This window comes from Tachyglossus aculeatus, chromosome 1 (genome assembly GCF_015852505.1).
Source record: "Tachyglossus aculeatus isolate mTacAcu1 chromosome 1, mTacAcu1.pri, whole genome shotgun sequence".
Classification (NCBI taxonomy): domain Eukaryota; kingdom Metazoa; phylum Chordata; class Mammalia; order Monotremata; family Tachyglossidae; genus Tachyglossus; species Tachyglossus aculeatus.
In genome coordinates this window covers 12,958,986-12,984,118 of record NC_052066.1, presented here as the reverse complement: position 1 = coordinate 12,984,118, position 25,133 = coordinate 12,958,986, and the positions used below count along the sequence as shown (strand labels likewise).

General features: G+C 50.6%; 1 protein-coding gene across 10 annotated transcripts in view; it reads right to left on the bottom strand.

The window, feature by feature from the left end:
• BIN1 (bridging integrator 1) overlaps positions 1–25,133 on the bottom strand; it is a 157,721-nt gene that overhangs the window by 25,625 nt on the left and 106,963 nt on the right. For 7 of the 10 annotated variants that reach the window (XM_038760929.1, XM_038761011.1, XM_038761172.1 and 4 more), the window contains exons 6-10: positions 22,021–22,128; positions 19,802–19,894; positions 11,322–11,407; positions 10,895–10,970; positions 10,027–10,109 (exon numbers count right to left, since the gene is read on the bottom strand). In XM_038760929.1, coding sequence (XP_038616857.1) covers positions 10,027–10,109; positions 10,895–10,970; positions 11,322–11,407; positions 19,802–19,894; positions 22,021–22,128 — 446 coding nt within the window. The remainder of the gene's footprint in view (positions 1–10,026; positions 10,110–10,894; positions 10,971–11,321; positions 11,408–19,801; positions 19,895–22,020; positions 22,129–25,133) is intronic. The other 3 variants (XM_038761090.1, XM_038761409.1, XM_038761490.1) reach the window with 1 other exon arrangement.

Sequence of the window (25,133 nt, the reverse complement as noted above, 5' to 3'; positions counted from 1 at the left end):
CAGTCTAGAGGAAGAGCTTACCGTCCAGTGGGGGAACTTAGCTTTAGGGGCTCCTAGTTCCAAGCCCTTTCCTCTAGATGGAGTTGCCTTCTCCCCAACACACAGTTCAGTACTCTTCACACAGTAAGTGCTCAATAAATACCACTGACTGACTGTCAGAGCACTGAAGCTGCTACTTCAGTGCCTCGGGGCCAAGGAGACCCGTGGGGAGCCCTGAGGCGAGATATTGAGGGAGGGGGTAGCAGATGGCCTGGAAGCCTTCACCTATGATATTCATAATAATAATTACAATATTTCTTTAGCACTTACTATGGGCCTGACACTGTACTAAGCAGTGGGGTAGATACAAGCAAATCAGGTTGGGCACAGTCCTTGTCCAAGCGCTTAATACAGTGCTCTGCACACAGTAAGCGCTCAATAAATATGATTGATTGATTGATTGATTGTCGCATGTGGGGCTCACGGTCTCAATCCTCATTTTACAGATGAGTTAACTGAGGCACAGAGAAGAGAAGTGTCTTACCCAAGGCCACAAAGCAGACAAGTGGAGTCAGCATTAGAACCCACGTCCTTTTTACTCCCAGGCCCATTCTCTATCCACTACACCATAGGAGAAAGCAAATGACTCAATATCCAATTCTACTGGCCACGTCAAAATGTCTTAGCCATTTTTTCATCCATTGGGAAGCGCTTAGTACAGTGCTCTGCACACAGTAAGCGCTCAATAAATACGATTGATTGATTGATTGATTGATTGGGAAGCAGAATTGCATGGGAAGCAGTATGGCCTAGTGATTACAGCATGGGTCTGGGAGTCAGAGGACCTGGGTTCTAATCCCGCCTCCTCCACTTGCCTGCTATGTGACCTTGGGCAAGTCATTTCACTTCTCCAGGCCTCAGACCCCTCATCTGTAAAATGGGGATTGACATTGTGAGCCCCACAAGAGACAGGGACTGTGTCCAAGCTAATTTGCTTGTATCCACCTCAGCACTTAGCATCGTGCCAGGCATATATAGTAAGTGCTTAACAAATACTACAATCATTACTATTATCACAATCATTATTATTATTCTTATTCATTCAATGGTATTTATTGAGCGCTTACTGTGTGCAGAGCACTGTAGTAAGTGCTTGGGAGAGTACAATATAACAATAAGCAGACACATTCCCTGCAAGGACACACACACACACACACACACACTCTCTCTCTCTCTCTCTCTCTCTCTCTCTCTCTCTCTCTCACTCTTTCATTATCTCTCTCTTTCACTCTCTCTTGCTCTCTCTCTACCAATCTCAGCCTGAGTATGATTTTGCCCAAAAGGAGCTGTGGACTGCACGGTAATGGACAGATTGTAGAGGACAGTTCCCTACTGCTTTCAGATTAATAATGATGGCATTTATTGAGTACTTATGAGGTGCCAAGGTCTCATCAAAGCCCTGGGATAGATTCATGCCTGGACACAGTCCCTGCGGCATACAGGGCTTGCGCTCAAAGAGGAAGGAAGAACAGGTGTTGGATCCCCATTTTTACAGATGAGGAAACTGAGGCCCACAGGAGTAGGGCAAGGATTAGAACCCAGGTCTCTTAACTCCCAATACTGTGCTCTTTCCACAAGGCCATGCTGCCCTCAAGGAGCAGAATCCTCTCTAATAATAGTAATAATAATAGTATTTGTTAGGCGCTATGTGCCAAGCACTGTTCTAAGTACTGGGATAGATAAAAGGTAATCAGGTTGGACAGTGTCCCTGTCCCACATGGGGATCACAGTCTTAAACCCCATTTTACAGATGAGGGAACTGAGGCCAGAGAAGTGAAGTGACTTGCCCAAGGTCACAGAGCAGACAAGTGGTGGAGTCGGGATTAGAACCCACATCCTCTGATTTCCAAGCCTGTGCTGCTGTCACTAGCCCATGCTGCTTCTCTGATTTTAGGATTTCCCAAAGGGGGTGGGGGGTGATCAGTTGTGGACATTGAAGCCCACCACCCCTCGATCCCCTGCCTTCCTGCCCCATGCCCTGGGCTGCAGCTGGGGCATGAGAGGCTGAGAATGGTTTCACCAGGACTCCTGCCACTGCCACCCTGATGTTTGGGTTAAATGGTCAAGGTGTCCCTGTCAGGGAGAGGTGGGAGACAGTGGAGTCCCTTCTAGACTGTGAGCCCACTGCTGCGTAGGGACTGTCTCTATATGTTGCCAACTTGCACTTACCAAGCGCTTAGTACAGTGCTCTGCACACAGTAAGTGCTCAATAAATATGAATGAATGAATGAGTGAATGAATGAATGAAGAGGGTGCCTCAGGGCCAGGGTGGGCTTTCTTTCCCAGGGAAAAAGTTTCTCAGCACAGGATGCACCCTGTTGACATGGAATGGCACCAGGGCAACCCTGCTTTGAGGCAGAGGGATATAATAATAATGATGGCATTTATTAAGCGCTTACTATGTGCAAAGTACTGTTCTAAGAGCTGGGGAGGTTACAAGGTGATCAGGTTGTCCCACGGGGGGGCTCACAGTCTTAATCCCCATTTTACAGATGAGGTAACTGAGGCACAGAGAAGTGAAGTGACTTGCCCAAAGTCACAAAGCTGACAATTGGCGGAGCTGGGATTTGAACACATGACTTCTGACTCCAAAGCCCGGGCTCTTTCCACTGAGCCATGCTGCTCAGTCAAGGATGACTGAGATGACCTCTGGAAAGGGGTGTTGAACCTTCGACAAGAGAGACTGGCCCTCTCTCCCTGCACATTCTTGCCGGGGAAGACTGACTTTTTTTATGGTATTTGTTTAGCACTTACTGTGTGCCAAGCACTGGACTAAGCAATGGGGTGGATACAAGCAGATGGGGTTGGACACAGTCCCTGTCCCAAATGGGGCTCACAGTCTCAGTCCCCATTGTACAGAAGAGGTAACTGAGGCACAGAGAAGTGAAATGACTTAACCATGGTCACACAGCAGAAAAGTGGCGGTGCCGGCATTAGAACCCAGCTCCTTCTGACTCCAGGCCTGTGCTGTAGCCACTAAGTCCCCCCTTCCCACCACGGCAGCTTGCCCCGACCCCAGTGATTTCTGGGTGCAGCTGTGGCCTCACTGCTTGAAACAGTTTTTGAGCGTCCTTTCCTGCTGGATTTTCTTTGGAATTCATGAAAGAATGAAATGGTACTCTAGACGGTAAGCTCCTTGTGGGCAGGGAATGTGTTGAACAACTCTGTTATATTGTCCTCTCCCACGTGCTTAGTAAGTGCTCTGAACACAGTAAGCACGCGATAAATACCACTTATTGATGGGTTACCAATAGCAACAGCAGCAGTACGGACTATGTCGGGGAGGAGGTATGGCCTAGTGGAAAGGGCTCAGAGTGGGGAGTTAGGAAACTTGGCTCCAGTCCCAGCTCTGCCTCTGGTCTGCTGTGTGACCTTGGGCAACCACTTTACCTCTCCGGGCCTCAGTTCGCCCATCTGTAAAATGGGGATAAGAACCCTGCTCTCCCCACCTTAGACCGTGAGCTCTGGTAAGTGGCTGGGACCACGTCCGATAGGATTACTGGCATCAAGCTGAGCGCTTAGCACCAAGCGTGGCTTATCAATCAATCGTATTTATTGAGCGCTTACTGTGTGCAGAGCACTGTACTAAGCGCTTGGGAAGTACAAGTTGCCAACATATAGAGACAGTCCCTACCCAACAGTGGGCTCACAGTCTAAAAGGGGGAGACAGACAACAAAACCAAACATACTAACAAAATAAATAGAATAGATATGTACAAGAAAAATAGAGTAATAAATATGTACAAACATATATACATATATACAGGTGCTGTGGGGAAGAGAAGGAGGTAAGATGAGGGGGAAGGAAAGGGGGATGAGGGAGAGAGGAAGGAAGGGGCTCAGTCTGGGAAGGCCTCCTGGAGGAGGTGAGCTCTCAGTAGGGCCTTGAAGGGAGGAAGAGAGCTAGCTTGGCGGATGGGCGGAGGGAGGGCATTCCAGGCCCGGGGAATGACGTGGGCCAGGGGTCGATGGTGGGACAGGTGAGAATGAGGCTTAGTGGAAAGAGCCCGGGCTCTGGAGTCAGAGGTCAGAGGTTCAAATCCCGGCTCTGCCAATTGTCAGCTCTGTGACTTTGGGCAAGTTACTTAACTTCTCTGGGCCTCAGTTACCTCATCTGTAAAATGGGGATTAACAGATTAAGACTGTGAGCCCCCCGTAGGACAACCTGATCACCTTGTAACCTCCCCAGTGCTTAGAACAGTGCTTTGCACATAGTAAGCGCTTAATAAATGCCATCATTATTATTATTATTAAATTCTGAAACTATCCATTATCATTACTACGTGCTTGGGTGAGTCAGTCAGTCAACTGCATTTATTGAGCGCTTACTGAGAAGCAGAATGGTGTAATGGATAGAGTCAGAAGGTCGTGGGTTCTAATCCTCACCCATCACTTGTCTGCTGTGTGACCTTGGGCAAGTCACTTCACTTCTCTGTGCCTCAGTGACCTCATCTGTAAAATGGGGATGGAGACTGTGAGCCCCCCGTGGGACAGGGACTGTGTCCAACCCGATTTGCTTTTATTATTATAATATTATTACTGTGTGCGGAGCACTATACTAAGTGCTTGGGAGAGTACAAAATAACAATATAATATACTCTGTGTCTTAATGACCTCATCCTTAAAATGGGGATTAAGACTTTAAGCCCCACACGGGACAAACTGATTACCTTGTAGCCCCTCCCAGCACTTGGAAAAGTGCTTGGCATATAGTAATCGCTTAACAAATACCATTGCTATTATTATTATTATAATATCACAGATACATTCCCTGCCCATAACGAGCTTACAGTCTAGAAGAGGGGAAACAGTGAGTCCAATAAGATTACCAGACGAGGTCCCTGCCGTCGTGGAGTTTATACTCTGTCAAGGTTCACCCCCTTGCCTTCCTGCTCCCCATGGAGGCCGGACCACCCGACTTGACCCGGAAGAGCATGAAAATCCCCCCGTGACCCTCTATTGGAGCTCTCCCCTCTACCCAGCCCAGATCTTCACCATTCATGCATTCACTCATTCAATCGAATTTATTGAGTGCTGTGATCAGAGCACTGTATTAAGCGCTTGGGAGAGTATAACCATAAACAGACATATTCCCTGTCTACAATGAGCTTACAGTCTAGAGGGCGGGCCTGGCCCCCAAGCGCTGTTAATAATAATAATGATAATAATAGTAATGTTAATAAAAATAATGATAATAATAATGGCATTTATTAAGTGCTTACTGTGTGCAAAGCACTGTTCTATGTGCTGGGGAGGTTAGAAGGTGATCAGGTTGTCCCATGTGGGGCTCACAGTCTTAATCCCCATTTTACAGATGAGGTAACTGAGGCACAGAGAAGTTAAGTGACTTGCCCAAAGTCACACAACTGACAATAGGTGGAGCCAGGATTTGAACCCTTGACCTCTGACTCCAAAGTCCGTGTTCTTTCCACTGGGCCACGCTGCTTCTCTATATGCTATGATATTGTATCATATTATAACAATACATTATAATGTTATACTATAACAATATAAAATATTGTTAACACAATGTAACAAGAATAATAACAATGGTAATTGTGGTATTTGTTAAGCGCTTACTATGTGCCAAGCACTGTATACTAAGCGCTGGGGTGGATAGAAGCAAATCAAGCTGGACACAGTCCCAGACCCATGTTGGGCTTTCGGTCTCAATCCCCATTTTATAGGTGAGGGAACTGACGCCCAGAGAAGTGAAGTGACTTGTCCAAGGTCACACAGCAGATAAGTGGCAAAGTCGGGATTAGAACCCATAACCTTCTGACTCTCAGGCCCGAGCTCTATCCACTACGCCCTGCTGCTACCCGAGCTGGGGCCCAGGAATCCCTCAAGAAAAGAATCCCAAGGTTGGGGAGCAAATGGGTTGCGACTGCAGCAAGAGGGAGCCTGGGCAGACAACAGGAGGGACTTCCCAACCCTTGGCCAAGTGCAGAAGGAAGCTTGTGAAATCCATCAGTGGACAGAGGTCTGGAATGTCAGTCAGTGAGTCAATCAATCCTATTTATTGAGCGCTTACTGTGTGCAGAGCACTGTACTAAGCACCTGGGAGTGTACAATAAATATAACAATAAACTAACACATTCCCTGTCCACAGTGAGCGTACAGGAGAGACCCTCCTCACTCTCCTGGGGGCTTGTCTGCAGGTGGGCATTCTCCCAGTCAGAAGATATGAAATGAATGACATGAAACGAAATGGGGATTGAGGCTGTGAGCCCCAAGTGGGACAGGGACTATGTCCAGCCTGATTTGCTTGTATCCACCCCAGCACTTAGTACAGTGTCTAGCACACAGTAAGAACTTAACAAATACCAGAATTATTTTATTATTATTATTATTGTTATTAAGAAGGAGCTCCAGGCTTCCTCCAGTTCATGGATCCACTGAGCTAGGGGGTCTATCCCACCCTGGTGAGAGGCCCTTTTCTAATACTGATAACAGCAAAAAGGGTGGTCCTTATTAAGTGCTTACTATGTGCCAAGCACTGTGCTAAGCATGTGGTAGACATGACTGAATCAGATAAGACACAGTCCCTGCTCCACATGGGGTCCCCAGTCTACGTAGGAAGAAGAGGTATTGAATCCCTATTTGACAGATGAGGGAACTGAGGCCCAGAGAAGTGACAGGACTTGTCCAAGGTCACACAGCAGGCAAGTGGCGGGACTGGGACTAGAATTCAGGTCTTCTGCTTCCCAGCCTTGGGCTGTTTCCACTAGGCCCCGCTGGGGCCAGGGATTGGCTGGCCCTGGGGAGGGTGGGCAGATTGGAGGTTGGGGAGAGCTCATGTCCAGATGACAGTGTTGGACCCTTCCTCTCCCTCCCTTACCCCTACCACCGCGAGGGCTCAGCCCCCCGACCCCTGACCAGTGCTCCAACCCCGCCCACACAACCCAACAACATCCACCCAAGTTAATTCATCCATTCATTCCACCTCATTTTTGAAGCGCCTACAGTGTGCAGAGCGCTGTACAAAGCACTTTGGAGACTTAAAATACAACGATAAACAGACACATTCCCCACCCACAATGAGCTCACATCTAGAGCGAGAGACAAACATTATTATAAATAAATAAATGACAGAGATGGACATAAGTGCTGTGGGGCTGGGAGTGAGGATGAATAAAGGGAGCAAGTCAGGGTGACGCAGAAGGAAGTGGGAGAAGAGGAAAGGAGGGCTCAGTCAAAGAAGATCTCCTGGGGGGAGATGGGCCTTCAATAAGGCTTTGAAGGTGGGGAGAGTCTGTCGGAAAAGTCAGCAGAATGAATCATAGCTCAACATCCACAAAAGGGCCTTAGAGAAGCAGTGTGGTCCAGTGGAAAGAGCCCAGGCCTGGGAGTCAGAGGACCTGGGTTCTCATCCTAGCTCTGCCCCGAGTTTGCTCTGGGACCCTGAGCAAGTCACTTCACCAGTATGTATCGAGCAAGTCACTGCCCTAGGTGTGAGGGATTAACACTCTATTATGGGTTACAGACCACAGTAGTAATAGCAGTGTTTATTGAGCACCCACTGATCTGGGGAAAAACAACAGAGAAGAGACCCGCTTCCTGCCCACAAGGAGCTTTCTATTTGTTTGTTTTATGGTATTTGTTCAACACTTACTATATGCCAGGCACTGAATTAAGTCCTGGGGTAAATACAAGCTAATAATAATAATAATAATGGCATTTGTTAAGCGCTTACTATGTGCAAAGCACTGTTCTTAGTGCTGGGGGGATATAAGATGATCAGGTTGTCCCACGTGGGGCTCACAGTTTTAATCCCCATTTTACAGATGAGGTAACTGAGGCCCAGAGAAGTTAAGTGACTTGCCCAAAGTCCCACAGCTGACAACTGGCGGAGCAGGGATTTGAACCCATGACCTCTGACTCCAAAGCCCATGCTCTTTCTACTGAGCCACGCTGCTTCTCTAATCAGGTTGTACACAGTCCATGTCCCACATGCGGCTCACAGTCTTTATTCCTATTTTACAGATGAGGCAACTGAGGCAAAGAGAAGTGAAGTGACCGACCCAAAATCATATAGCAGAAAGTGACAGAATTGGGACTAGAATAATAGTAATGATGGTATTTGTTAAATGCTTACTATGTGCCAGGCACTGTACTAAGCACTGGGGTAGAGACAAGCTAAACAGGTTGGCCATAGTCTATTTCACACATTGGGGGTCATAGGCAATCCCCATTTTACAGATGTGGCAACTGAGACACAGAGAAGTGAAGTGACTTGCACCAAGTCACACTGAAGACAAGTGGTGGAACAGGGATCAGAACCCAGGCCTTTCTCTTTCCCAGGCCAGTGCCTTATCCACTAGGCTACCAGGCCCGTGCTCTATCTACTGGGCCGCACTGCTTCACTTCTCTTGCCCTCTGCACACAGTAGGCGCTCAATAAATACGATTGAATGAATGAATGAATGTCAAATGGAGATGACACCTTTTCTCCCTTCCTCTTAAACTGCGAGCCCCGTGTGGGTCTGATGGGTTCGTATTATATCTAGCCCAGCGTTTAGCACATAGTCAGTGCTTGAGCAACACCAGTATTCTGGTTGATGGGGTCGTTACTATTATAATTAGTCATCAGGGGAGCAAGCAGGGACTCCTCCCCACTCAGCACCAACGCTGCCTGAGATAAATTCAGATGACATCTCAAGTGTGCTTCAACGCTGATGGCCAATGGTGCCAATAGAAGAGTGCAGTGCGCAGTGCTGATGCATACGATTACCACTTCTACTGCTGCACTGCACACAGGAGGTGCTCAGTACATACCATTACCGGTAATGGTGAATACCAAAATGACCGGAAAACCTTCCAGCCTCTGCCCTTCTCTCCCATTGCTCCCCAGCCCCTGACCCTCCCTCCCACAGAGAAGCAGCATGGCTTTGTGGAAAGAGCACAGGCTTGGGAGTCAGAGGATGTGGGTTCTAATCCCGGCTCTGCCACTTGTCAGCTTTAAGCCACTTCTCTGTGCCTCAGTTACCTCATCTGGAAAATGGGGATTAAGAGTGTGAGCCCCACGTGGGACAACCTGATTACCTTGTATCTACCCTGTATCTTCCCTAGTGTTTAGAACAGTGTGTGGCACATAGTAAGCGCTTAACAAATACCATCGTCATTATTATTACTATTATTATTCATTCATTCATTCAATCGCATTTATTGAGCACGTACTGCGTGTACAACCCTGTACTCAGCACTTGGAAAGTACAATTCAGCAATAGAGACAACCCTGCCCGCAATGGGCTCATTATTATTACTTCCAGCCATGCCCCATCTCCCAGTGCTCCCAGACTCCACTGCCCTTCTCTGCCAGTGGCCACAGGCCCTGCCCTGCTGTCTTGGATGGAGCTGGTCTAGGTTGGAAAAATTGCACCTTCTCCCGGGGCCTTCCCAAAGCCCCGGATCAATGCGTCTGCCAATCAAGCCAGAGTTTTAATGAGTGCCTACTGGCTGCAGAGCACTGAATGAGGAGGAGGAGGACACCTCCCACTGCCCTACCCCTTCCTCCTCCCCACAGCACTTGTATATATTTCTAAATATTTATTACTGTTTATTTTACTTGTACATACTTACTATATTTATTTTATTAATGATGTGTATATAGCTATAATTCTATTTATTCTGATAGTACTGACACTTGTCTACTTGTTTTGTTTTGTTGTCTGTCTTCCCCTTCTAGATTGTGAGCCCTAGATTGTTGGGTAGGGACTGTCTGTGTATGTTGCCGATTTGTACTTCCCAAGCACTTAGTACAGTGCTCCGCACACAGTAAGCACTCAATAAATACTACTGAATGAATGAACTTACTGGCCGCTGAGCACTGGAGGAGGAAGAAGGCACCTCAAGCAACAGTCAGGCCCTGACCTTAAGGAGCTCACCCCAAATCCAGCTCCAGCCCTGGACCCCCAACCTGATGCCCCCCGGCACCCCCGGCTCTCCGCCCGCCCCAGTCGGCCCTCCCCCGCCCCTACTCACTCACCTGGGCTGGGCCTTCACGGTGAACGTGTTGCCACCATGCTGCTTCTCGAGGTTGACCAGCACATCGTTGAGGTTTTGGTTCAGCTGTGGAGAGAAGGGAGAGCTGAGCAGGGGGCTGGGCTGGCCGGGGGCAACCCTCAGCCTCGACAGCACTGTTCAAGGCCGGGGGGAAGTGGGGAGAGCCTGACCAGCTGCAGGCCTTGCTCTCCCCCCACCCTCTTCACACTCTCCACTTCACCAGCTTGAAGGGAGACTCCAGGCATGGAAAGAACAGTCTGAATCTGCCACCCTTCCAACCCTGGGGTCCTTCTCCCCACCCACTTCCTCCTCCTCTTACTCCTGGTGCTACTTCTCTACCTCCTCCTCCTCTTTCTAGTCTTCCCTCTTATCCTCCACCTCCCTCATTTTGCTAGCTTGCCCCCCCCCCCCCCCACCCAGCCCCTGCGCAGGTTCACCTTTCCCCCACCTCCCTCTCCTTCTCTTGTTCCCTCTCCTGACCCTCGGCCCCCAGGGGCCATTGGCCCCTGGTCACTGGAGGACTAAACCATTGCCAAGCAAGGCAGGCATCATGGCAGCTCCCAAGAGCAGTAGGCCTGGGGGAGCAGAGAGAGGTCATGGACCCGGTTCTCCAAGAAGGAGTTGATGGGGGGAGTACCCATTATTGGACCAATCAGCAGCCCCCTAGTGACGCGTGGGTAAAGTGCCCCAAGGTCCTGGAGGGGGGTGGGTTGGGGCAAGACAAGCTCCATTTAAGGAGACAGTGGAACTAGGAAAGAGGAGGAGGAAGAGAAGGAGGAGGAGGAGGAGGATGGGGAAATCAGAGAGGGACGGGGAGGGGGAAGGAGCTGGGGTGGGCTTGCAGTATTTACCTTGCTCATTTCTTTGTGGAAGTTCTCCTCTAGGCCGGCTATACTCTGGAATGTGTTGACATAGAAACCAACACGGCTGCAGGGGAAGAGACGAAATGACCCGAGGTGAGGGGTCAGAGGGGAGGTGGAGAGGACAAGCAGAGAGGCAGAGGAGGCAGGAAGGGGGGCAGTCAGCCCAGTGGGCTGGACAGAGGCCTGGAGGTCCGCCCTCTGGCCCTTCCAGTGAGCAGGGCCGGGGGTGGGGAGGGGGTCCCTCTGTGGGCCTTAGGACCCCCACTAGGACATGACAGTTAGAGAGTGGAGAGGGGCGGGGGCTAGGGAGAGAGTGAATGACAGGCATGTGGGTGGCTCTCCCTGCCTAGGGCTGGGGGCTGGAAGGGTCAGGGTGGTCTCGGGCTCCAGCTCAGCCCCCGAGCTCTCCAGTCACCTGTTCCACAGCGAGGGCAGCTCCTCTTGAAGATCGATATTCATCTCCTCAAACACCTTCTGGGCTTTCAGGAGCTCCTCCTCGGCCTGGACGGAGACAGCGGAGGTCACCTCTGCCTCGGCAGGCCCGGGGAGGGTGACGGGGGTGGGTAGGGACCCTGACCCAGCCCCACCCCCCCAACCACACCCTTCCCGGCAACCCCAGGACTGACCCAAGGAGAAGCGGGGGTGCGAGGAGGGCATGCGTAGCCGCCCTGTCCCAGCGCCCTCCCCATCCCCGCGCCCTCCCCATCCCCTGGGTCTGTGTGGCCCCGTCCCACCCCTCCCTTTTATGCCCCCACCAGAAAGGGCTGATCCCCAAACTCCAGAAGCACCTGAGTTTGAATCCTACGTTGTGGTCACCGCTTGGGGCAGCCAGCACCCCCATCCTCAAACCTCCAGGCCCTGAGGTTGGGGGTGACCAGTCCCCTCTACCAGAGAGTAACCCCAACCTCAAGGCGATCACACTACCGGCTCATAGGGTGGGGACCGGGGACACAGTGAGGCCTGGTGGAAAGCACTTGGCATCGGGAGTCAGGGGACCTGGGTTCCAATCCCACTTCCACCACCCTCCTGCTGTGTGACCTTGGGTAAGTCATTTAATTATCTGTGCCTCAGCTACTTCACCTGTAAAATGGGGGTTAAGACTGTGAGTCCCAAGTGGGACATGGACTGTGCCCAACCTGATTATCTCGTTCATTCACTCATTCAATCATATTTATTGAGCGCTTACTGCACTACGTGCTTGGAGAATACAATACAACAATAAACAATCACATTCCCTGCCCACAATGATCTTACAGTCTAGACGTGGGGGAGACAGACAGCAATTCAAATAAATAAATTACAGATATGGTTATGGGCAGGGAACATTATTCCATTTACTTTTTTTGATGTGTATATATAATTCTATTTGTTTATATTGATGCCTGTTTACTTGTTTTGATGTCTGTGTCCTCCCTTCTAGACTATAAACCTAGTGTGTGTAGGCATTGTCCCTCTTTATTGCTGAATTGTACTTTCCAAGCACTTAATTCTGCACACAGTTAGCGCTCAATAAATATTATTGGATGAATGAATGAACATGGGCAAGGAATGTGTCTACCAACTCTGTTCTATTGTCCTCTCCCAAGCGGTTATCCAGTGCTCTGCCCACAGTAAGCGCTCAATAAATACCATTGATTGACAGATTGATTGACCAGGCTCTCCCCCAGCTATGGGCCTCAACCTCGACCTAGCCTCTGATGTCCAAGCTGAATTTAAACCATAGCGTCAGCCCCTTCCTCCCCCGGCCCCGCAACACACATACACAGAGACTATAAGTGAGTCACAGAGAGGAGAACTGATCACACAGAGCCTGGGGGCAGAGGAACTCTGGGTCCTTGAGTCATCAATCAGCAGTGCGTCCCGCCCGACTCAGGGAGAAAAATCTTTACAGAGAAAAATCTGTGGCCTTTCCATCTCTCCGCCTTCCTCTTTCTCTCTCCCTCTCTCCTCTTTAACTCTACTCTTTCCTCCTTCTAATAACAATACATACTTTGGCCTCTAATAATAATAATAATGATGGCATTTGTTAAGCGCTTACTATGTTAAGCTGGAGAAGCAGCATGGCTCAGTGGAAAGAGCACGGGCTTTGGAGTCAGAGGTCAGGGGTTCAAATCCCGGCTCCACCAATTGTCAGCTGTGTGACTTTGGGCAAGTCACTTAACTTCTCTGTGCCTCAGTTACCTCATCTGTAAAATGGGGATTAAGACTGTGAGCCCCCCGTGGGACAACCTGATCACCTTGGCTCTCCATCACCTCGCCCCCTCCTACCTCACCTCCCTTCTCTCCTTCTACTGTCCAGCCCGCACCCTCCGCTCCTCCACCACTAATCTCCTCACTGTACCTCGCTCTCGCCTGTCCCGCCATCGACCCCCGGCCCACGTCATCCCCCGGGCCTGGAATGCCCTCCCTCTGCCCATCCGCCAAGCTAGCTCTCTTCCTCCCTTCAAGGCCCTGCTGAGAGCTCACCTCCTCCAGGAGGCCTTCCCAGACTGAGCCCCTTCTTTCCTCTCCCCCTCGTCCCCCTCTCCATCCCCCCGTCTTACCTCCTGCCCTTCCCCACAGCACCTGTATATATGTATATATGGTTGTACATATTTATTACTCTATTTATTTATTTATTTATTTATTTTACTTGTACATTTCAATCCTACTTATTTTATTTTGTTGGTATGTTTGGCTCTGTTCTCTGTCTCCCCCTTTTAGACTGTGAGCCCACTGTTGGGTAGGGACTGTCTCTATGTGATGCCAATTTGTACTTCCCAAGCGCTTAGTACAGTGCTCTGCACATAGTAAGCGCTCAATAAATACGATTGATTGATTGATTGATTGTAACCTCCCCAGTGCTTAGAACAGTGCTTTGCACATAGTAAGCGCTTAATAAATGCCATCATTATTTATTTATTTATTTATGTGCTAAGCAACATAATAAATGCCATCATTACTTATTTATTTATTTATGTGCTAAGCAATGTTCTAAGCGCTGGGAGCATGGCTTAGTGGAAAGGGCCTGGGCTTGGAAGTCAGAAGTCATGGGTTCTAATCTCAGCTCTGCCATTTATCAGCTGTGTGACTTTGGGCAAGTCACTTAACTTCTCTGTGCCTCATTTACCTCATCTGTAAAATGGGGATCAAGACTGTGAGCCCCAAGTGGGACAACCTAATAACCTTAAATCTATCCCAGTGCTTAGAACAGTGCTTGGCACATAGTAGGCGCTTAACAAATACCAACATTATTATAATTATTATTATTATTATACAAAGTAATCAGATGAGGTAGCTGAGGCATTGAGAAGTTAAGTGGCTTACCCAAGGTCACACAGCTGACAAGTGGCGGAGTCGGGATTAGAACGCACAACCTGTGACCCCTAAGCCCGGGCTCTTTACACTAAGCCGTGCTGCTTCTCTATGAAGCACTCACTTTGTGCTAAGAGCTGGCACCAATAATCTCGTCTTTTCTCATCCCCAGTTTACAGATGAGGAAAAGGGGGCCCAGAGAGGTTAAGTGACCTACCCAAAGTCACACAGCAGACCGAGGCAGACCTAAAACCACAGCTCTGGTCTCCTGAGTCCCTCTACCGTGTTCTTTCCATTAGAGCCCACTGTCTTCTCCTCCCTCTCCTTTTCTCTTCTTTCTCTCTCCCTTTGTGCCTTTCTCTCCCTGCACCTCTCTTTTTCTGTCTCTGGGTCTCCACTAGATTGAGTAATAATCATAATAATTATGGCATTTGTTAAGTGCTTACTATGTGCCAGGCACTGAACTAAACGCTAGGGTAGATAATAATAATAATAATAATAATAATAATGATAATGGCATTTGTTAAGCGCTTACTATGTGCAGAGCACTGTTCTAAGCGCTGGGGGAGATACAAGGTGATCAAGTTGTCCCACGTGGGGCTCACAGTCTTAATCCCCATTTTACAGATGAGACAACTGAGGCTCAGAGAAGTTAAGTGACTTGCCCAAGGTCACACAGCAGACATATGGCGGAGCCGGGATTCAAACCCACGACCTCTGACTCCAAAGCCCGGGCTCTTTCCACTGAGCCACGCTGCTTCTCTAGCCACGCTGCAAGCAAATGGGATCAGACATAGCCCCTGTCCCACATCGGGCTCACAGTCTCAATCCCCATTTCACAGATGAGGGAACTGAGGCTCAGAGAATGATGATGATGGTATTTGTTAAGTGCTAACTATGTGCTAAGCACCGTTCTAAGTGCTGGGGTAGATACAAGGTAATCAGGCTGTCCAAGATGGGGCTCAAGGTCTTAAAATCGCTATTTTACAGATAAGGTAACTGAGGCACTGAGAAGTTAAGTGACTTGCCCAAGGTCACACAGCAGACAAGTGGCACAGCCAGGATTAGAACCCATAACCTTCTGACTCCCAGGCCCATGCTCTATCCACTATGCCATCCTGCTTTCATCAATCATATTTATTGAGCGCTTACTATGTGCAGAGCACTGTACTTTATGCTGTGTCCCCTCTAGACTGTCTGCTCATGTGGGCAAGGAATGTGTCTGTCATTTTGTTACACTGTGCTCTCCCAAGCGCTTAGTACAGTTCTCTGGATGCAGTAAGTGCTCAATAAATACAATTAATGGATCGATTGATCCCCTCCTTCCCACCCCCTACAGAGATCCACAGCCAATTTTCCTCCATTCTTCTCAATTCCACTGAGCAGTGTGGCTGAGTAAGCTCCCCTTGGGTGACCACTATCCACCCCACTGAGGTGAGGTGGGGGTTCCCCATCTTATCTCCCCCTGGCTTTTGCAGACCCTGGGCACCTAGGGTAGAGGGGTGTGGTGCAGGGGTTTGAGGGGACAGTGTTTCGAGTTCCTTTCTGGAACAGGGATTTTGGCGGCCACAGAGATGAATCACTGTATTGGGTAAGGCCTAGGGGCAAGAGAAGTCAGGGGGGTGACAGGTACCCCTGCCCTGCCTGTCTCCCCCAGCTTGGTCCAGGGGCAGGGAAATGGTTGGCCGTTTGGCCTGTGACCTTCCCACAGCCTACCCTGGCACCGGGCCAGAGAGTGGTGTATTTGCTTGCCAAACCACGGGCTTCCCGAAGGAAGTGTGTGGGCGGAGGGAGGCCCAGAGATTGCGGGTTCTTTCCAAAGCTCCAATGTGTGCAGGGCTCACTGCCCGCCACCAACCACCCACCACCTACGGCTTGCCTTCCTCGGTTCTGCTGCAGGGGCTGATGCCAGCCTTGTCCTCTCTCTCCTCCCCATAAGCGTCCATGGTAATGCCAAGGAAACATCACAATAATGCCATGGTACCAACAGGCTGACATCAGAACAATACATAGAACAGTGCTTTGCACATAGTAAGCGCTTAATAAATGCCATTATTATTATTATTATCATACTATCGCCAGGGTACCACCATACTAATGCCATGGGTAATAATAATAATAATAATAATTATGGCATTTGTTAAGCACTTACTATATGCCGAGGACTGTTCTAAATACTGGGCTAGATACAAGGTAATCAGGTTGTCCCACGTGGGACCCATAGTCTTAATCCCCATTTTACAGATGAGGTAACAGGCACAGAGAGGATAAGTGGCTCGCCCAAGGTCACATAACAGATAAGTGGTGGAGCCAGGATTAGAACTCACGTCCCCTGACTCCCAAGCCTGTGCTCTTTCTACTAAGCCATGCTGCTTCCCATGGTATCATGAGATACCTGCTCATGCTGGTATCATCATGTGAACACCATACTAATGCCATTGTACTGCCACGCTAATACCACACTAATGCTATGGTACTATCAAGCTTGTTGTGGGCAGGGAATAAGTCTGTTAATTGTTATATTGTTACACTGCTATACTGTTACACTATGTCTGTTTATTGTTTATTATTATACTATCCCAAGTGCTTAGTACAGTGTTCTGCACATAGCAAGCGCTCAATAAATACAACTGAATGAATGAATGCTAACACCATACTAATGCCATGGTACTGCCATGGGATACTGCATAAGCAGCATGGCGAAGTGGATCGAGAACAGGCCTGGGAGCCATAAAGTTATGGATTCTAATACAGGCTCTGCCACTTGCCTGCTGTGTGACCTTGGGCAAGTTACTTCACTTCTCTGGGCTTCAGTTACCTCATCTGCAAAAAGGGGCTTGAGACTGTGAGGCCCACATAGGACAGGGTCTCTGTCCAACATGATTAGCTTCTATCCACCTCAGTACTAAGTAAGCACCTAACAAATACCATAATTATTATTATTATGGTAACACCATACAAATGCCACTGTAACAACACCCTAACACCATGGTAATGCCACACGGGGGCCAGGGCCTTAACAAACACCACAATCATTATTATTGACTGGGCATTGGCAGGCCTGAGTTCTAATCCAGCCTCAGCTCCTGGGTGACCTTGAGCAAATCACATCCTCTCTGGGCTTCATTTTCCTCATCTGCAAAATGTGGATATCTGTTCTCCCTCCCCCTGAAACTATGCACCCTATGGGATAGGGATTCATTCATTCATTTACTCCTTCATTCATTTATTCAATCGCATTTATTGAGTGCTTACTGTGTGCAAAGCACTGTCCTAAGCTCTTGGGAAAGTATACTACAAATGCCATCATCATCACCATCAACACTGTCCTCTCCTGATTCACCTCTTACCTCTCTGGCAGTTCATTCTCAGTCCCCTTCATGGGCTCTCCTCTCCCTTCCACCCCATAACTGTGGGAGTCCCTCAAGGTTCAGTTCTGGGTCCCCTTCTATTCTCCATCTACACCCACTGTCTCGGAGAACTCAATCGCTCCCATGGCTTCAACTACAACCTCGATGCAGATGACACCCAAATCTACATCTCCAGCCCTGATCTCTCTCCCTCTCCTCTGTCTCACATTCCCTCCTGACTTCAAGACATCTCTACTTGGATATCCTCCCGTCACCTCGAGCATAACATTTCCAAAACAGAACTCCTTATCTTCCCAGCCAAACCCCTTCCTCCCCATGACTTTCCCATCACTGTAGACGGCACCACCATCCTTCCTGTTTCACAAGCCCGTAACCTTGCCGTTACACTTGACTCCTCTTTGTCATTCAACCCTCATATTCAGTCCATCACTAAATCCTGTCAGTTCCAACTTCACAGCATCAGTAAAATCCACCCTTTCCTCTCCATCCAAACTGCTACAATTACTCATCCTATCCCACCTGGATTACTGCATCAGCCTCCTTGCTAACCTGCTAACCTCCCAACCTCCCAACCTCCTGCCTCTCCCCACACCAGTCCATACTTCACTCTGCTGCCTGGATCATCTTTCTACAGAAACGTTCAGGACATGTCACCCCACTCATCTAAAAACTCCAGTGTTTGTCTATCCACCTCCGCATCAAACAAAAACTCACCATCGGCTTTAAAACCCTCAATCTCCTTGTTCCCTCCTACCTCATCTTACTTTTTTCCTACAACCCACCCTGCACACTTCACTCCTCAAGCGCTAACCTTCTCATTGTGCCTCAATCTCACCTATCTCGCCACCAACCCTAGCCCACGTCCTGCCTCTGGCCTGGAATGCCCTCCCTCCTCAAATCCAACAGACAATGACTCTCCCTCTTCTTCAAAGCCTTACTGAGGGCACATCTCCTCCAAGAGGCCTTCCCTGACCAAGCCCCATTATTCCCCATCTCCCACTCCCTTCTGTGTCGCCCTGACTTATTCCCTTTGCTCTTCCCCTCTCCCAGCCCCACAGCACTTATGTACATATCTGTAATTTTATTTATTTGAATTCACATCCATCTCCCCCTCTCTAGATTGTAAGCTTGTTGTGGGCAGGGAATGCACCTGGTTACTGCATTGTCCTCTCCCAAGTGCTTAGTACAGTGCTCTGAATACAGTAAGCGTTCAATAAATACAATTGAATGAATGAATGAAAGGATGAATAAACAGACACATTCCCTGCCCACAAGAAGCTCACAGTTCAGAGGGATCGTGCTTGAATTGACTACCTGATATCCAACCCAGCACTTAGCAATCTTTGGCACACAGTAAGCTCTTAACGAATACCCTCATTATTGGACCACAGGAACGTTTCACAGTCACCTACACTTTTGTGTGATTTTGGTCATTGGTTAGTCTCTTGGCTATAAGCGATGGCCCTGACAGTCAAGTCAGCTGAGCCTGCGTGTGCGCTGTCTTCCTTTCTCTCTGGAGTCATTCTGCTACCTCCCCCTCTCCCTGCAACATGCCACTGTCCTGGTCCCTGGTGGGTGAGGGTCAAGGGGAGATGGGGGAGAGGGGGGTCTCCTGAGGCCTAACTCCGCCAAAAGCCCGTCTATAGGAGTATGCGTATCAGACCATCCAGCGGCCAGCCAGAAGTTCCAACTCCAGGTCCGAGCGGGCCCGAGCAGTGGGGCACACAGACCCTGCCGGGGAGGCGTTGGGGGAAACGCAGGCTGGACTCCTTGTCTCAGAAGTTTTCCCCCAACTTCAAGTCCTGGTGCCAGGCACAGTGGAAGGGCCCAGCCAGCCAGGGAGAGTGAGAGCAGAGGGCCACAGTGCCATTGGGCACCCGAGGGCGGCAGCAGTGCCAGCTCCTGGACAAAGGTCTCAGACCAAGACTAAGGAGACCCTCTCGTCTGGCTGCAATGGCCCCATCGCGATGGGAGGCAGGGGGATGGATGACATAACTTTGAGACCACCCCCCTTGCGGCCCCGAGGATTCAAGGAGGGCACCCCTCGGGCCATGGGAAACCCCCTCCCCACCCCACAGACACATAGACACCAGCATGGACAGCGGATGGACACGAGCACAGACGGACGGACGGAGGGACCGGCCTCAGCCCAGAGGCGGGTGAAGAGAAGGTGATAGGAGCACGTGCAGCCAGGATTGGGGGTGGGGAAGAGGGGCATCCGGTCGGTCACCTGGTTTCGCAGCAGGTTAGTTTGCGCTACAAGATGAGCCTGGAGTTTCCCCTGGCACCACTGAGGAGCGGCTTTCTCAAGCAGTGACACGGGCTGGGCCGGGGAGGGGGGTCAAGCCAAGGTGGAGCAAGGGGTTGGGGGGAGGAGTGAGGAGGGAAGGGATGGGGAGATTGAGGGGGGGGGGGGTGTCAGGAGAAGAAGGGAGGGGGAGGAGGAGATGGAGGAGGGGCCAGAGGAAAGAAAGAAGAGTGAAGGGGAGGTGGAGAAGGAAAGGGGAAGGCAGGGAGAGACAGAAAGAGAGAGGGAGAAGTTTGGGGTGGAGGGGCACGGGGAAGAAAAGAGAGAGAGAAAGAAGACAGAGACATTTTTTTTTAATACAAATCCAAACGGCAAACAGCAGTTAGTCAAATCAGTGCTGGGGTAGGAGCGGATGGGGGCTGGGGCACAGTGGCAGGAGCCGGGACATGGCCTGTTAGGGGTTAATGGAGGTGGGGGCAGGGAACACCCCCAGGCTGAGGGTGAACTCCAGGGGCTGCAAACAGTGACAAGCATTAGTGACAGGGAGGCCCCAGGGGGGTCGGGGGTCTGGGGTCAGGGGTCCGGGAAGGTGTGTCCAGGAGAGTCAGGGAACCAGGAGAGCCAGGGGTCCACGAGAGTCATGGGGGGGGGGGGGGAACCCCCACTGGCCCCACCCACGCCACCCGTCCTACCCTGGAAAGGGGGAGGGGGCCAGAGGGCGGGTGGCAGTATCTGGGACCCACCCTGCCCAGCCTCTGGCAGCTTCAGAGGACTGTAGTCAGCCAGAGGGGCCGGGCTGGGGTGGAGGAATGGAGGGGGATGGGGTACAGGACCCCACAGAATATGACTCTTCCCCACCCTGCTGGGAAGGTCACTACCTTAAAGACCCCCCCCACCCCCAAGCTCCAGAGCAGAGAGACCACATGCCTTCCAATTCCAGGAGGGTCCTGGCTAGGCCACCGCTAGCCCTGCTGGCATTTGGAGAACAGACAGGGGACTAGCTGGCATTTGGGGGACAGACGGGGTCCTGCCAGTGGTTAGGAGGGAAGGAGAGGGGACCTGACAGTGATTGGGGAGATGGAGGGGGAAACCTGCTGGGGCTCGGGAGGAGAAAAAGGGATCCTGCTGGACGTTTGAGGGACAGAAAGGGGAACAGCCAACTTTGGGGGGACAAAGAGGAGACTTACCGATGTTTGTGGGGGGATAGAAAGGGGGACTGCTGGTGTTTGGGGTGGGACAGGAAGGGGACTGCCAGGGTTTGGGGGACAGAGAGAGGCCCTGCCAGCATTTGGGGGAACACAGAGGAGAACTGCCAGCATCTGCGGGGGACAGAGAGGGCACCTTCCAGAATTTGTGGGGGGTGCGAAGGGGACTGCTGTGGTTTGTGGAGAAAGAGATGGGACCTGCCAGTATTTAGGGGAATGAAGGGGTGAATAGTTTGCGGGGAGAAAAAGGGGACCTGCTGGAGTTTAAGGGGATGGCCAAGTTTGAGGGGGACACAGAAGGGATCTGCCAGGGTTTGGGGGACAGAGAGGGGACCGGCCAGTGTTTGGGGGAGTGGGGGGACGGAGAAGGGACTGCCAGGGTTTAGGGGGACAGAGGGAGAACTGTATTTGGGAGGGACAGAGAAGGGACCTGCCAACATTTGGAGGAACTGAGGGGGGACCTGCCAGGGCTTTGGGGTGACAAAGGGGAGACCTGCCAGCATTTAGAGTTTCACGCTTATCACCACGGTCTGAAAACCCAGAGCCCATATGGCTGCCAGCTGGCCTAAAGCCGGGACAGTGAGCCTGGGGAGCCGGTCTCTCCTTGGCCCTGTGAGCCAAGGGGCACCCAGCCCCTCTGTGAGCTGACCGCCAGGGCTCGGGGCAGGCGGGCCCCGGCATTGGGCTCTGTCGAGCGGAGAGGGGGGGGGACTTCCGCTGGCAGCCCTGGTCCATGGACTCGAGGCGCCCTCCTCCTCTCCCCAGGTGCCCCCTCCCCACCAGCCAGGCCCCTTCCTCCTCCCATGGGGCTTCCTCCGGGCCCCAGCCCCCAGCCCCCGGAACATCAACCAGCACCTGCCCCCTCTTCCCTCTGCTGCTGAATAGCCAAGAACAAGGATAGCCTGCCCGCCCCCCGTGCCCCCTCCACCATTCCTGACCCCTCTTCTCCCAGACCTCCTCAGCCCCTCCCACCCACCCTGCCTCCCCTGGCACCACCTTTGCGATTTTGGTTTCGTCCTTCTTCTTGGCGGTCTGGAGAGCTTCGTAGTGGTGCCGGGCACTGTCGTAGTCAACCAGCTTCCTGCCCCTCTTGGCGATGCGAGACTGAAAAGGGAGGAGGCCACACGTGAGGATGAGGGACAGAGGAAAGATCTGGGTGGACACCCCTCCCCTTGCCCACTCCTTCCCCAGACAGAGTTGAGCCCTGACTGGCCATTAGAGCACAGTCCCAGAGTAGCACAGAAATGAGGCCAGGGCAGGAAAAACTCAGGTAGCGAGCAGGCCTGGGTCCTGGCTCTGCCTGCTCCCTGACAGGAAAGCGTCCCCTCCCCCATCCCCCTCCCTCCAGCAGAAACTTCAGAGGGGTGGGGGGAAGGGAGGACTCCCACACCCTTCTGAATCACCCTTGCACTCAAATTTGCACTCTTTATTCACCCCTCCTTTGGCCCAACAGCACTTATGTCCATACCCGTCATTTCTTGATTCCTATTAATGTCTATCGCCCCGTCTAGACTTTAAACTCCTTGTGGGCAGGGAATGTGTCTACCAACACTGTTACAGTAACCTCTCCCAAGCACTCTGCACACAGTAAGCACTCAATAAATAGCACTGACTGATCCCAGAGCACCGCTCGAAGGATGGAGTCCAGCTGCCCCTACCTTCCCGAACCAAAGAGGGGCAGGGGGCAGGATTGGGGTCCTGGCACCCCTTCAACTCTCTCACCCACCTAGCCCTCCCTTCTCTGCCGCCCCCATTCCAGCTTCCCTCCCTCTTCACATCTGGCAGACCACCACTCTCCCCATTTTCAAAGCCTTCCTAACATCACATCTCCTCTGGGCAGCCTTCCCTGACTAACCTCTCATCTCCCCATGCTATTTCCCCCCCCACTACATCACATGCTTAGTTATCCCACCCTCAAGCCCTTCCTTCGGGACTAACCTCTCACTTTCAGCCCCATAGTGCTTATGTCTATCTCCTTATATCCGCTGCTTCCACGACCTGTCGTTCCTTTTAATGTCTTTCTCTCCAGCTAGACTGTAAGCTCTTTGTGGTCAGAGAGCATGTTTACCCCCTCTATCAATCAATCAATCATTCAATGGTATTTACTGAGTACTTAATGTGTGCAGAGCACTGTACTAAGCACTTGGGAGAGAACAACACAACAGAGTGGATAGACACATTCTCTGGCCACACTAAGCTTACAGTCTAGAGGGGGAGACAGGCATTAATATAAATATATAAATTATGGATATGTACGTAAGTACTGCAGACTGGAAGCTCCTTAGGGATCATGTCTCCCACCTCTATCGTATTCTCCCAAGTGTGCAGTACAGTGCTCAGCCCACAGTAGACTAGAAGCTCTTTGAGGACAGACTGAGCCCCCAGACTGAGCCCCCTCCTTCCTCTCCCCTTCCTCCCCCTCCCCATCCCCCCGGGTTACCTCCTTCCCCTCCCCACAGCACCTGTATATATGTATATATGTTTGTAAGTATTTATTACTCTATTTATTTATTTTATTTGTACATATTTATTCTATTTAATTTATTTTGTTAATACGTTTTGTTTTGTTGTCTGTCTCCCCCTTCTAGACTGTGAGCCCGCTGTTGGGTAGGGACCGTCTCTATATGTTGCCAACTTGTACTTCCCAAGCGCTTAGTACAGTGCTCTGCACACAGTAAGCGCTCAATAAATACAACAATGAATGAATGAATGACAGGGATTGTGTCTACCAATTCTATAGTACTCTCCCAAGTGCTTTGTACAGTGCTCTGCACCAAGAAGGCACTCAGTAGACACAACTGATTGGTTAACTGAGAAGCAGCGTGGCTCAGTGGGAAAGAGCACAGGCTTTGGAGTCAGAGATCATGGGTTCAAACCCCGGCTCCACCAATGTCAGCTGTGTGACTTTGGGTAAGTCACTTAACTTCTCCGTGCTTCAGTTACCTCATCTGTAAAATGGGGATGAAGACTGTGATCCCCCCGTGGGACAACCTGATCACCTTGTAACCTCCCCAGTGCTTAGAACAGTGCTTTGCACATAGTAAACGCTTACTAAATGCCATCATCACCATCATCATCATTAACTGATTGATTGGAAACTAACCAAGAAAGGGGTGGTAGGTGGGTGGTCCCCCCTGCTAAGCTCTGACCCACCCCAAAACCCAACAACGGAGGGTCTAACAGTTCCCGGGACTCTGTCATGATGATGTCACCAGACCGGATCCTTGGGGCAAGCTGGGAAAAACACAGAGCTGCCCGTCAGACCCCGCGTCTATCTAGCCGCCGAACCCTCACCCAAATCCTGCCTCTGGCCTGGAACACCTCCCTCCTCAAATAATAATAATAATAATAATAATAATGGTATTTGTTAAGCGCTTACTTTGTGCCAGGCACCGTCCTAAGCGCTGGGGTGGATACAAGCAAATCGAGTTGGACATGGTCCCTGTCGAACGTGGGACTCACAGTCTCAATCTCCATTTCACAGATGAGGGAAATGAGGCAGAGAAACAAAGTGACTTGCCCAAGGTCATGCAACAGACAAGTGGTGGAGCTGGGATTAGGATCCATGACTGATTTAGGATCCATGATCCTTCTGACTCCCATGTCTGTGCTCTATCCACTACACCATACGGCTCCTGTCTGCTTCTGTCAAATCCGACTCTCCCACAAATTCAAAGCCTTATTGAAGGCACATCTCCTCTAGGAGGCCTTCCCTGACTAAGCCCTCTTTTCCTCTTCTCCCTCTCCCTTCTGCGTCACCCTGACTTACTCCATTTATTCATCCCCCCCCCAGCCCCACAGCACTTATGTCCATATCTGTCATTTATAGAGAAGCAGCGTGGCTCAGTGGAAAGAGCCCGGGCTTTGGAATCAGAGGTCAGGGGTTCAAATCCCGGCTCCACCACTTATCAGCAGTGTGACTTTGGGCAAGTCACTTCACTTCTCTGGGCCTCAGTTACCTCATCTGTAAAATGGGGATTAAGACTGTGAGTCCCCTGTGGGACAACCTGATCACCTTGTAACCTCCCCAGAGCGTAGAACAATGCTTTGCACATAGAAAGCGCTTAATAAATGCCATTATTATTATTATTATTTATTTATGTATATTA